Below are 13,678 nucleotides of genomic sequence, written 5' to 3' on the forward strand. Positions count from 1 at the left end.
AGTTAGAATATAGGCTGTAAATGACAAAGGAAGCAAGCAGGAAATGGTTAAAGAAAAGATTACAAGTTAAACTTAGTGAAGCAATTGCAAATGTTGACATAATGCCACCAGTATAAATTTATATCATTAAGTGTACCAAACATGGATAGCTTAATCTTATTTTGCACGTATGATATAGAGCCCTTCACACTTGGATAACAATTTCTAATTCATACACCACTGAACACAAACAAATCAGATAGAACCAACTGCTGTGGTGCACTTACGCAGGGAAGGGTGCTCAGCTCCACTGAAATGAAGCTTTTTCTGGTGGTTCATATGACTGTTTACTGGGAAGTCTCCTGTGTGACAAAGCTTTAGTATGAACAAATCTAAGATTCTAAAGGTATCTTAGCTGCATTGAATTTATTTTCAGTCATATTAAATTGATTAAAATATGGCAAATATTCCTTCAGACAACAATTTGTTTTTAAGCAGCACAGAATATTCCGTAAATCTGCTCAGCCAACAAACAAAGCTGAGCTGCAAATTCACATTTGTAAAATTGAAACAGCAAAACAATGTGAATGTATTAAGGCACCAGAAGTAAGAGTAATCATTTTTCCTCACGTGTGTGCATTTACAATCTTCAGAACATCTGCAGTGACCTGTGAGTTAAATCACTAGAAGCAAGGAGTTATGATGACCCACTGAAAAAGATTTTAATAATTACATATATATGTCTTTATAAAAGAAAGTTATTTGTGCCTCTGGGTATATGTGTGCATACAAAAATGGGTTTAAAGTTCACACTGGAAAGAAAGAATGCATGGGTGAAGGTTGTCTTTCAGTATTCTTTCAAAGTACAAGATGTCTGTTAATGAACATGTTTGCTAGCCAGTAGAGTACTAGGGCAGACACCCATAATTAGTTGTTCTTAGGTTATAAAAAGCAATAATAATGGAATTTTGTAGAACAGCAGAACAGCAAGGGCACGCTGTTGAAATATCTCATTTGCAACCAGTGTCAGCAGATGATATTAGAAGGACTAGAAATCTGTCTTTATGCTGATATTGGAGTTTGAAGCTGTACCTAAGCCCTAGCTCTACATTGGAGCCAGTTGGCTGAGGGCTGAGCCTGGGAACGCAGCAGTGAAAGGCAGGCAGCATCCCCAGCCCTGTCCCTGTTGTTTGGAGCCTCAGATACTGCAGCTCCTTGCACATATTCAAGGCTGCTCCAAGAATGCTCAAGTTCTCCTCCCCTGTGTCCTCAAAATCCTGACCGATTAAATAGTTGTTTATCATTTTATTCAGTTATATAATCATCACATAATACAATTGTACCAGATTTTACAATGCCCCAGAGAAATGGCAAAGCTAGAGGCCATTTCCTGACATCCAAGAGATAAAAGCATCAAATAAAGCTACACCTCTCACAAAAACTTTTAAAAGCTCATTGTAGGCCATGATGAGATGCTGAGAATCATGAGAATCACAGGGTGAAAACACTTCCCTGTGCATAAATGAATTTAATATCATCATAGCCCTATTTCCCTTCCTTGTGTGCTGCCCTGGGAGATTTTTGGAGAAGAACACCTCAAAACTCAAAGATGTGATATTTCACTTATTTTCATTAGTTGAGTCATTTCTCAGTGCTAGCTATGTATTTACAGAACTACAATATGACAAGTATTTCTTGTCACACAGAATCCTACCAGTCATGTGGATCCCTCCCGAACAGCTGGGACAAAATGTTCTTCTTGTTTAGACAACAATGGTTAGGAGATGGGAAAAGCTGCATGTTTCAGAAATACAAGGGCACAGAAAACTACGGCAGCTCCACTGGACACAAAGTCGCAATAACTCAGATGCAATCATTTATGGTAAGTCAGCCATTTTACTGTTGACCTACTTTGTATCAGCAATAATTTGTCACAGTGCATTCTCCAACAGCTACTGAAAGAAAGGTTGAAACCATACATTAAAGCATAGTGTCAAAGCAACTGATGTTAATTATACCCTGCAATTCCTTTGTTGATGAAATTGTCACTTCTAACCATTAATACAGCATTTACTGTCAAAGCCCAGCTTGCTCTACCAACCTTTGAAAGCCACTGAATTAACATCCTGCTTCACAGTATTCACTTCATGCCACATTGGAATGTAAATCTGAAACGTGTAAAAATAACCTCTGCTATTACACCAAGAATGTGTAAATATACATTCCTTTTTAGGAGAGCTATTTATCTCCACTCTATACATGTTTCGCTCTGTAAACTAAAAACAGCTTTAATGTTCTTCAGTCACGTGGCAACCTCTGCCAATATGAATTTATTTTTGCTAAAAATTATGACGTCAAATAGAGGAAACTTTGGAAAATGCAGAGTGCTACTTGATTTATGGAAACTCAGAAATAAGCTTTACACAGATACTCAGTAAAGAAAAGAAGCTATGTTCTTCATTTTATTCACTGCTAAATAACCTGTGCAATAACAAGAAACCATATTCTCAGCGCATAAGTAAGCAAGGTTAATTAGAAGGACATCTTATGTGGATTTGGTGTTCACGTTCAGTGACATCTGCTTAATTTGGTGACAGAAATGTTTACAAGCATCAGGACAAACTAACCACCCTGGGAACATTAACTGGATTCTTTATGGTTTGCACATCAGTAAACTGTTTTGCAAGGTCCTAATGCAGGAGTTCCCCCACTACAAAATCATCTCTCAAGCCATTCTTTTAACCTGTTTAAGGCTGACACAGCCAAGAATATACAGAATGGTCATCATTAACTATGACACAAGACAGCACCATCTTCTGATTCCAAGTCGTCTTTAGTGACGACTAGATTTTTTTTAATATATATCTTGTGAACTATTCAAGTTCATACAAAATCAACAGAAGTAGATCCCAAAGACAGTACCTTCCCAACAGAACAGTGCCCATGTAGTTTATTCCCAAGATCTCATGTAGCCTGATACAACCAACCAACCATCAGAAAATCCTGTGGCACTATAAGGCCCATCATACCAGATCTGCCAGAAAATCCTTGTAGACTTGGTAGAAAAGTAGAACACTAAAATCAGCATTATTAAAAATTTAATGGAAGCCTTTAGAACCTCTATTCAGACCTAAGAATGATCCTAAAGCCTACAGGAGAAAAAAATGATTATCTGAATGACTGCTTAAAGCAGGTGAGTATCTGTGGAACAGGTAAGAACAAAAAAAAAAAAAAATCACAACTGCAAGGAGAAAAGAAACAAAAAAACCCCAAAGATTCCTGAAGAACACATATAATACAACTTGCTCTAGCAGCATCATTAATGAACATGAAATACAAAAGTACACTCAGGATCTGACACCACATGACACAGTGGGGGAGCATCCCCTGAGAAAAAGAAAGATTTGCTCACCTGGCATAAACATGGAAGCAATTGTATACTTAAAAAAGACATTCACTGAAAGGTCGGCAAGTTTCAGCAGATGCTACATTAAGTCTAGGATATGAGTTCTAATATTAAGTTGCACACAGCTGAACACTGACAGAACAACAGGATTATTCAGTACCTTGCAAAGAAAGTCCAGATTATTTAACGTGCATTTAGCAAGCAAGTCTCGAACATGCTTCTCTCATCTCTAATATTTTCATTAGAATGAGAGTCATGGTTTCATAACAGCAACTTAAATAAAATTCTGAAGTGACAAACATTCGGCTTACTGCACTGTTTGTTCTACTTGAATCAAAACACAGGATTGGCAACAGCATTGGCAGTTACTCCATTTCTCTCAGAGTCCTTCCTATGCCCTGCTGCCTCAGTATGTTAAGTATTTTTAAAATTAGACAAGGGCACATTGTGTGCACATTGGGGTGTATTTAAATTCCAGCTGGAAGAAATCCCAATAACCGAGGACACAGGTTGTGCCAATTACTAGTTACAGCTGCAGTTAAAAAATCATGCCATGAATGAAAGCACCCCACCATAAAAGGACTAAAATGTTAACCATCTAAGGGAGCACGCTCATTCTTAGATCAGCGTCACACACCAGCCTCACAGATGGAACACTTGCTGGCTTGCAAGGCTATGCTCAACTTATCAATATGATAGTACCAACAGCTGATGCTTTCATAATTTACACAGCTCGTGTCAAAGACCAATTAGATAGCCAATCTTTCCGCTGCTCTTACTGCACAGCAAAGACGACTACAGAGCACCATGACATACCAAGCCCAGCATAGTCAGCAGCACATTTCATAGAAGTTGAATGTTGCTTCACAGGAAGCCAAGCTCTATTTTTTTCTTTCAATGCAGGCACAGCATATGCTGCCTACGGCCATGTCATGCAACAGAAGCATCGCTTGAAGAAGTTATATTATTTGAATAAATCCCTTAAATACTTCACAATTTGGAAGCATCATCTTGTAAGTGTAATTTTTAAGGTGTAAAGATGTGAAATTATATTTCAAGTATGCTTAAGAGTAATGTCTGTACCCCAAAGCAAGCTCATTCCTAAGCTTTGACAGTGGATCTACTACTACCAGTTCCAGATGGGTAAGGTCTTTACAGTTCATGGCTTCAGTAGCCATTATGCTTGCACTCATCCATACTAATAAACCATCCTTCTATACAATACTATTGGAAATATAATAGCAATCCTTAAAGTGCTGACAGTTGACATACTTTTTTTTTTTTTTTTTTTAACATGACCTACATATGTATTTGTAAAGCTGAACTTTCAAAAAAACTGTGGGAAAGAAATTAGGAGAAATAAGACAGTTTAGCCTTAGGTTTTGCTTGCACAATCATTTGAACTGGATGCAAAACATTACTATTACTGTATTGTAAAGCCTCATACTCCTGTAGGACCTGCTGCAATACACTGCAACTCTGAAGTTCAGTCCTGCCATAAGAAAGCAAGGTGGCAAGTAATGATTGTTTTCTTTTCCTTCAGTGCAAAAGCACTTGCTCTCATAACATAAGTGACCAACTTGGGTAGGCCTTTTATTAAATGCACACAGAACAAAGTACACAGGAGATAAGGAACAGAAAGTTCTTCTCAAGCTTCACTCCAGCACTTTAACAAGTGTAAATAAAGTGGTAAGGAATTTCTCTCAAGTGTAACTAAGTATACAAATGGCATTAGTGTAGTGCTTAAGTGAATCACGTCTCCACATCATTCATTAACTTTGAAAATCCATTTAAATATGGGCTTCTCACTTCGCCTCAACCAATCTTTTAAGTTTGGGAAAAAAAGATCTACATACCTTTTGTTGAATCCCATCTTAATGATTTCTAAAGTGAAAGTCTTGCATCTGAAGAAAGCAAAAGGCGAGCAACCTTTTCTGTAGAGTGGTTAACCTGCTCGTAAAGCTAAGGGACATTTGTCCCAAAAACTCTTAATGAGCAGGGAATCCATCAAGGAGCAACTGAAAACTTGTGAGCAAGTACGTCAAAATGGACATTTAGTTTTGCTAGATCCTTCATCAGGAAGCCAAGTAAACTTTAATCCTCTGGATTTAGTCAAGTCATCTTTGGTGGATGTTATTTCTGTACCTTTTCCTCATATCCTGGAATTATTGGCCCTGGAGTTGCTTCCACATGGACTCATTTTAAGTTTTAAAATGACATGTAAATCATTGTGTTCCCTTAAACTTTCCAAGCATTTATATACAGCGAGGTCTTCATCAATCCATGCCTGCATCGAGTGTTCCCTAGTGTCATGGTGCCAATGATACTTTCAATCCTTTGTAGTACCTATTTTACATCTACTGTGAGACAAAAATAGTTTAACTGGTCCTGTGTAATCACGACAAGAGATTAATTAAAATGCCAAGATAGGAAACAATTTATTATAGAGAGAAGAAAAATTTCTCATCCAAAATATAGAAATCTGTACAACTTTGCCACAATCAATATACATGAACTGTACAAATTTACACCAGTTCATAATTTACCAAATAAAAGATGACTAACAAAGTTCACAAAATAGATGGTGGTTTGTGGAAAAGACTTTTACCCAATTAAGAACAAGGAAATTACAAACCAGACCTCCACTTTCTAAAAATAAGAAGTTTACTCAGTCTTAGAAAACTACAAGCTAGCAAATGTACAGATAGCTGGCTGGTGCTAACACCACAGTTCAGACAGTGTCTTTATATGGTCTTTTTTTAAAGCCTGTTGCCATGGCAAACTCTGATCACTTGCTACTTCTGAGGCCAATGTAAAGATCTGACCATTTCCCCAGGTCATACTTACTAGTTTATCTTATGTACATTTATACACAGTTGTAAGTGCTAGGTAAAAGTCTGAAAGATAAAATTTCCAGTACTATTGTGTTCATAACAGTAAGTCTTGTTACTGAGCTGCCAAAAATGCTAACAATTAATAAATGTAATAGTGCAAATTGACTCTGCAAGACATACTGCAGAGAATCACTTTATAAATACAGATTGGAGTCGAAAGAATTGGTGTAGAAATTAAGTAAGATGTCTTGGAGAAACTGACCCTTCCTAGATCTTCTTCACTCCCTAGCAAGTTGTAATCATTTTGACTCACAGGCTATTAAATCACTGAAAGGTACTGTCCAAACTATGGCACTGTCACTTTAAAGAATACCACTAACGTGTGCCAGATCTTCACAGCTGTGACATGGTTTAAATTCCATAATCCATCCCCTAGAGGTGCCCACCCAAAGTAAAAACCAAACTTATCCATCCATTTTAAGGTGATCCATCCACTGACTATATCTTAACCCGATACAGTCATCATATTGTAGCTTTTGGAAGGGCTAGTTCTGCCCAAGAGAAGTTCCTCCTTACAGCTTATTCTGCTGTCTACCATTTGCATGTTGGTGTTATTTTGGCTACCTCCTGCTGGTGCAGCTTCATACAGCACACAGATCGAGCCATCCTCTCCAATACGATAGGACACTTCATACGGGTCAACCCATAGAGTGAGTTCGCTCGGAAGAAGCTGGAACAGTTCCTGACTGCTCAATCCAATCCGCTGTGCTGCCTGTCCAATGAGAGGATCCATTTTATGGTTGATCCGGATACATCGGTAACCTGATCCCTTGCATGGCTTTTCTGGGAACCAGTGGTGCTTATAATGTTCTATAAAAAAAAAAAAAAAAAAGATTATCCTCCTTAATTCTGCATTCAAAAAAGAGCACACTGATTACTGTTGTCTTACAAAGTTTCACAACTGTAGGTGCCGAGATGCTTATTTTAGGATCAGCTGATTTGGAATATCATTGTGGTCTCTCTCTGCGATGATTTACAGAAGTGCAGCACCCCATCGGGAGCACTCATGTACGCTTATTGTTTTGTGTTACCATACAGAGAACAATGTCTGCCATCTGAAAGGAGCGAAACAACTTCCTGGTATTCATCAAAACGACTATAACAGAGTGCTTACAAAGCACTTTGAAAAGCACCATGAACCGAGAAGCACCTTTTCAGCATAAATTTTGCAATTATGCCCATGCCTTAATTCTTCAAATTCTAAGAGCACCTAAAAATGATCAGGAAAACAACTGGGCGACATATATGGGCTCAAGTTCTTCATCCCAACTATCTTTTCAGACTACTTTCCCAAGTGAGATCTACTGCTTAACTTACCTTCGGAGTTCTATCCCACCCAGCACCCTGCAACCACTTGTGGCACGAGGTACCAGCCACCGCCAGGCAGCCTAGGACACGAGTTGGGTGTTACCAGCTCTACGGGGCAGCGAGAAAATTATCGGTATTTACTCCCAACCCGACTTTTAGGGCGAGTATAAGACGTTCCCAGAAGAGGAACTGAGTCACACAGTCTATTTCACTCGACAAAAGAGCCATTTAGGAACATTTTCCCTGCCGGACACGGGACGGCTGGAGCTGGAAGCGCGGGTTGCTCCGAGCGCTTTGTCTGCGGGATGTGCACGGGGGGTGAGCACACCGCGCCAGGAGCGCTTTGTTTACAGCCCCCTCCGCCGGGGAGCGACGCGGCAGTGCTGAACGGCGCCAACAGACCCCGCCGCCCCCACACCCCTCCCTCGACCGCCACCGGCGGGGCGCGGCGGGGCCGGGCTCGCTTTTCCGGCCCCGCGGGAGGCGCGGCTCCCGCCGCCCTCACCTGCCAGCAGCTCCTGCAGGCTCTGGCTGAAGGTTTGCAGCTGCCGTTCGTTCATCAGCCCCTTGGTGCGCAGGAACTTGGAGATGAAGGCCACGGCCGCGGCGATCTCGCGTATCATGCTGGCCCGGGTGTACAGGGCGGGATGCATGGAGGCGGCGACGGCCGGCAGCCAGCTCTCCGGGGCGGCCGGCGGGCACCCGGACGGGGCGGCGGGCGAACGGAGCGGAGCGCGAGCGGCTTTAACTGGGTGAGGAATGGGTGGCGGTACCCAGATCACATCCCGGGGGCGGCAGCCTCCGCCTCCTCCTCCTGCGGCAGGGGGGCGGCGGCAGCAACGGCGGCGGCCGCGGCAGCACTCCACGCATCTCCTGCTGAGAAGGGCGAAGGAAGCCGAGCGCCTCCCGCCGCCTCTTATAGCTACGGCCGGCCGGAAGCGACGTCGCAGCGCCGGGGGCGCGGCGCAGCCAATCGGACGATCGCACCATCGTGACGGCGGATGGAAGGCGGCGCCTGGAGACGGGGGGGTGACGTAATCGGTTGTAAACAAATAGAGCGGGGGCGCGCGCGACGGGACGCGGGGTGCGCGCTGCGCAGGGGGCCTCCTTCCTCCCCCGGGCGCCATGCAGACAGCGGCAGCGCAAACGCGCGGCGCTGGGCTCGGCCCCGCGCTGTATCTGGGGAGAGCAGCGACACGTCAGCATGGGGCGGCCCGGGCCGGCACAGGGAGTGGGGAGGTGTGAGCGCGCAGGCGGCGGCGGCGGTGCCGGCGGGGCGCTCGCTGCGCGTGCTCGGACACGTCTCCGGGCACGTCCCCCGGCGTGACTGCGGGCTTGTCCCCGCGCGGGGCCTGCCGTTCCCCGCTGCCCGCGGGCAGCTCTCCCCCCTTCTTCCCTCGGAGCTGCGGTGGGTACCGGCGTCCCAGCCTGTGGTCCCATCGCTGCTCTGCCCTCTGTTGAGCGTGCCCTTAGTGCCCCGAGGGGCTCCCTGCAGGGGGAGAGGAGCGAAGCCACGCTGTTGGGCGGTCCGGGGGACCGAGCCGAAAGGCACGCTGCTCTTCGTGGGAAGAGCCTTCCCACGGGGCCGGACCGCAGCCCTGGGCGCCCAGAAGTACCCGTTTTGGTCTTGCAGGCGTTTCCTGTGCGCTGCTAAACAGCACGACTTTCCTTTGTGCAGTCCGGAGACGAGAGGCTCCCGGGAGGCTCCACTGCAGCCTTCCACTACTTGAAAGGAGCTTATAAACATGAGGGGAAGACACTTGGTACATGGGCTGATAGCGACAGGGCCAGGGGGAGTGATTTTAAAATATATGGGATTTAGGTCAGGGAGTAGGAGGCGGTTCTTTACTTGAAAAGCTGTGAGGCAGTGGCACAAGTTGCCCATGGAAGCTATGGGTGCCTCATCCATGGAGTTGGCTGTGTTGAAGGTCAAATTGGATGGAGCTCTGCACAGCGTGATCTGTTTAAGTTCCTCCCATGGCAGAGGGATGGAACTGGATGTTTTAAGGTCCCTTCCAACCAAAACGATTTAGTGATTCTGTGATTCTTACTTGCAGTTATCCCAGCCTTTGGATTGCTTGCTTTGCATGGGGGTAACATGGGCTGGTTGGGAAGGCTGGAGCATGTTACTTACCTGGCAGTGGCCAAGAATAGGGTGAAGCTGCAGTCTCCCCAGTGCTATGCTTCTCCTTTTGGCACAGGAGAGACAAAAGCAGCGGAAGAAATTCTGGTTTTGTTTTTTTTTTTGTTGTTGTTGTTATTAGAAGTACGAAGTGTTAGCTTCATTGATGGAAAATTCATTTATCCCCTTGGGCATATACACTGCCCTTATGCAAAGGTACAAATAAAATGCTTGTTTTTGTATATATGATGTATTTACATGTACAGCACTTGCAGTCAGAGATCAGATATCCAACCATTAAGGATGCGTGAAAAGTCCTAATTCTTCATCAGTAATAATAATTTAAATAGAGGATAAAAATACACTGCTTTTGCTTGTGCAGTGTTAGGGATGAATCTGAATAGCACTGTATTTTTTTCTGCACTCGTGAGCTATTCTATCTCAGAGCCTCTGTCTCAAGGGACTATCACTCTGACTGTCTATACACAAGGGAGATGTGCAAAACACCTTCAAGAGATAATCCTGGGAGCTTAAATCCACAGCTTTACTGCATGCTAAAAATCTTGGTGTAGGTTTTAGAGCACAGTCTCATCTGTTGTTCCCCCACTAACCTCTGTATATTGCATTAATGATCCATGAGCTGTCCTGTCCTATGAGGAGGGAGGAGCTGACAAACTGACCCTCTTCTTGGTTCTCCACAGATGCTAACTATCCCTTCTTCCCCATTGCTTCCCCAGAGTATGTAAAGTGCATTCAGAGCAGCCATTTTTGATCTGTTCGTAGCTTGGAATTTGCTGTTCTTTTTCAAGCCTCAAAGCAGCAGATGATTTTCCTTCACAGTGAGGTCCATCGGCCCTTTGTTCTTGTGCAAAATCAGTATCGCGATTATGAAAAGATAACTACTGAAAGTACTTAAACAGAAAAGAGCATAGAATGAGCACAGCACTTGCCACCTTTTTTTGGATCTGAGCTTCATCTGGGCCAATTTCTCATTTCTCTTGCTTAGTTCCAAATGGAATCAAGCTCAGGAGGAGTTTCAGAGACTCCAATGTAGATAAGTTGTCTTATGCAGATGCACCCCCAAACAGGTTTAACAAGCTCTCCTCATCACAGCACAGCTGTTATGGACAGCAAGGCTGTGCAGATCGGGTTTGAATCATCCCCTTTGAATTTTGCATGAAGAAAATGGTAGCATGCTCCTTATCTCACACCCTGTGATAGGGAAAGAAATGTAAAGATTTCCTTCAAATGTCCTGCAAAGTTATTAAACTCAGACCACTTGCCAATCAAGAAGTTCTGTTAGTTTCTGTTACTTCCAGACAGTTACAGCCTGTAAAAAGAAGGCCTTGTCTATGAATGAATAAATGGCTGTGCAGATTCCAGTCTGCTAGTGAGGAATGAACTACCCTGGTGTTCTTCCTGCAAAGCCAGCAAGGAATTCAAATGTAACTTTAAGAGTAAGGTTCTATGAGATGCCCACCAGCAGGACCCCGTCCCAGGCCGTAGGAGGGAGCAAGGTGCCAGGAGCTACTTTTGCAGAGAACTGTCTTGTTTTCCCAGTCTGGCCAAGCCTACTTCCATCTCAGTGCTATGGGAGAATAGGAAAGCAGCTGGTGCTGCTTCCTGTCTGAGAAATGCTCCCAGAGATCCTCATCTTTAAAGTATGCATGCTGTTAGTGATGGTGAAGTCTTTGGCATACAGCTCACAGCATCAGGGAAAGCTGACTTTCCTTGATCAGACTTCAGTGGAGAACACCAGAGAAGCCGGTTATACCTTAGGATGGCTGCTGGTTTATTCCTTAGCTTCCTGCCAGAATACCAACGTGTTTTACTGACCTACTATTTTGCTCTAAACTTTTTTAGCACCAGTACATCTTGGGGAACATGTACAGGTGTTTGTCTCTGCTCTGGCATCTTCAGACATAGAGGAGGAAGCTTGGTCAGTAGTACAAGACACTCATGAATACCTTGACAGCAAGGCACTGAAGGGGATGAATGCAAACATTTAACAACTGCCTTATTCATCTGATCTGATACTTTAAATGAAGCAGTGGCCCTAGGGAGAGAAAATAAAGAAAAGAGTTTGTGATCATATAATTAAAGACTGCGTCATAATGTGCACAGAAGGGTTGAGTTAAGGTTGTACTGGCAACCCAGCTTCTGATATTTCCTAACTTTTAAGCAATACACTGCAACCTTTACAACATTTCTTTCATGTTGTCTTTGCAAGCACTGTTTCTCACTATTGGTTTGGTGGGAGCCCAGCATTTTAGGAGTTCTGTCATCTTGGAAACAAGTAATACAAATACAACTTTTATCTGTGCCCCCCATTCACGTACACACCCTGTAACTATTGCAACATGCTCTTTTCCCAGCTTTTTCTGAAGGAAACTATGGAATGCACTTCATGGTAAGTGAGAAGATCCAAGAATTTAAAGAAGAAGAATGAGAGTTACTTGATTTTTTAATTTGTTCTGGTTCTAGAACCTGAACTAATGCATACTTGTTTATGAAAATAAATGCGCTGTATGTGCAGTGTAGATAATCTTCCTGTTTGGGGAAGTATTCTTGACAGAATAAAGAAATGTAGGAAAGTCTGAAGGAACATTGAACTTCTGTTCCAGAGACAGAAGTTTGTAGGGTTTGTGTCCAGCACTGCGTATCCATTGCAGCTTCCCCAGAGCCCCAGCGCCATGCCAAGGGCTCCCACTTTGTCCTGCAAAGTTTCCAGTGAGGCCTCCATCCAGCCACAGAGGTCCTGGAGTCCTTCTTGGAAAGACTTTGGCCCCGTGAATCTTGTTAAAATGGGACAGAAACGTTTGGGCCACCCCACTACTGGTGAATGTGCTGAGGTTCCTGTCAAGGGGCATGTTGGGCCTGTGGGGATTTAATGCGGTTTTGCGGTTTTTTTGCCTAAGACTGGACCCTGAGAGCAGGATGCCCTTTGTATTTTGCTGTCACAGGACATGATTAGGTTTGTGCCTGGGCTCAGAAATGTGTCATCGGCGGAGCACACTTGCAAAGAGGCACTGTGCAGTGGGGCTCTGGTTGCAGAGGCCCTTCTCTCAGCTTGGCATTACAACACTGAAAGTAACCACAGTTTTATCCTCAGAATGTCTAGGGGTGAAGAAGCCAGTTATATTCTTCCAGAATGGAGCAGTCTTGGCTTTGAAAACTTAAGATAGACTAATCTGAGTCAGAGAAAGGCAAAGTCTGAATGTGACCACACTGGGAACCTCCCTTTCCCTCCAGCATGCCTACACATACACAAACTGCATTTCTGGCCTGTTTTATCAGGCACTGAATCCCTCAAACCACTTCTCCCACAAGAAGTCTCTTTGCAGCCAGTGGGACAAGGCAGCTCAGCCAGAGTCCCATTCTGCACTCGGCAATCACTTATCATGCACCTCCAGCACTGTGGGGAGCATGAGAGGGTTGGGAAGGCTTGGGGTGCAGGGGATGCAGTCAGTGTTAGTTCTATCTATAGCAGGTTCTGGACATATTCTGTACAGAAAAATACTTGCTTGGTGGTTTTAAAGGGCAGTGTTCACAGAGAAAATTCTCCTTGTGGCGTGAGCCTCAAGTAGAAGAAAGCAGAATCCAGCAAGGACAGGTTCATGAGAAGTGTTTTCCAATTGCATTCCTTTGAGTTCAGCAAACAATTCGTGATACCACGAACATGTAATACAAAAAAGAAAATTCAGAAAATAGTAGTATTCTGGTCTTATTGCAAAGGTGATTCTTTTTCAGGTGGGATAATAGCAGGTGCGGCAGCAAATGCGGTGCTTGTTTTTAGCAAAGCAATCATCGTTTGGATCCAATAACAACAAAAATTTAAGATGACAATAGAAGCAGGTTATTTGAAAGCTTGTCAATAAAGAGCTCCTCGCAACCCAGAGTTGCACATAACCAATATTACGCATCCATTTTTTCATTTGTATGTACTTATGAATAAAACAGGAGAGGCTA

At 43.6% G+C, this 13,678-nt stretch overlaps 1 protein-coding gene and 1 long non-coding RNA gene across 3 annotated transcripts in view; both read right to left on the reverse strand.

Moving 5' to 3' along the window:
• LOC122189936 overlaps positions 1-4,665 on the reverse strand; it is a 50,271-nt gene extending 45,606 nt beyond the window's left edge. Inside the window, exons 1-2 of one of the 2 annotated variants that reach the window (XR_006182028.1) lie at positions 3,392-4,665; positions 2,081-2,147 (exon numbers count right to left, since the gene is read on the reverse strand). This is a non-coding gene — a long non-coding RNA (uncharacterized LOC122189936). The remainder of the gene's footprint in view (positions 1-2,080; positions 2,148-3,391) is intronic. The other variant, XR_006182029.1, reaches the window with a different exon arrangement.
• A 1,133-nt stretch (positions 4,666-5,798) lies between these two features.
• Positions 5,799-8,444, reverse strand: BTG1 (BTG anti-proliferation factor 1). Its single transcript, XM_042889466.1, has 2 exons — positions 8,093-8,444; positions 5,799-7,089 (listed from the first exon to the last, which is right to left on the reverse strand). The coding sequence occupies exons 1-2, from the start codon at positions 8,238-8,240 to the stop codon at positions 6,725-6,727; spliced, it is 513 nt and encodes a 170-aa protein (XP_042745400.1). The 5' UTR covers positions 8,241-8,444; the 3' UTR covers positions 5,799-6,724.
• Positions 8,445-13,678: the final 5,234 nt, after the last annotated feature.

Source organism: Lagopus leucura, unplaced genomic scaffold (assembly GCF_019238085.1).
Source record: "Lagopus leucura isolate 7727_CA_CO unplaced genomic scaffold, USGS_WTPT01 Super-Scaffold_100159, whole genome shotgun sequence".
Lineage (NCBI taxonomy): Eukaryota > Metazoa > Chordata > Aves > Galliformes > Phasianidae > Lagopus > Lagopus leucura.

Bases quoted from the DNA above. Each gene is read 5' to 3' on its own strand.
- BTG1 (XM_042889466.1), bottom strand. From the start codon at position 8,240: ATGCATCCCGCCCTGTACACCCGGGCCAGCATGATACGCGAGATCGCC. The intron at 7,090-8,092 runs GTGAGGGCGGCG...TTTTTTTTATAG, and splicing joins CCTGCAGGAGCTGCTGGCAG to AACATTATAAGCACCACTGG.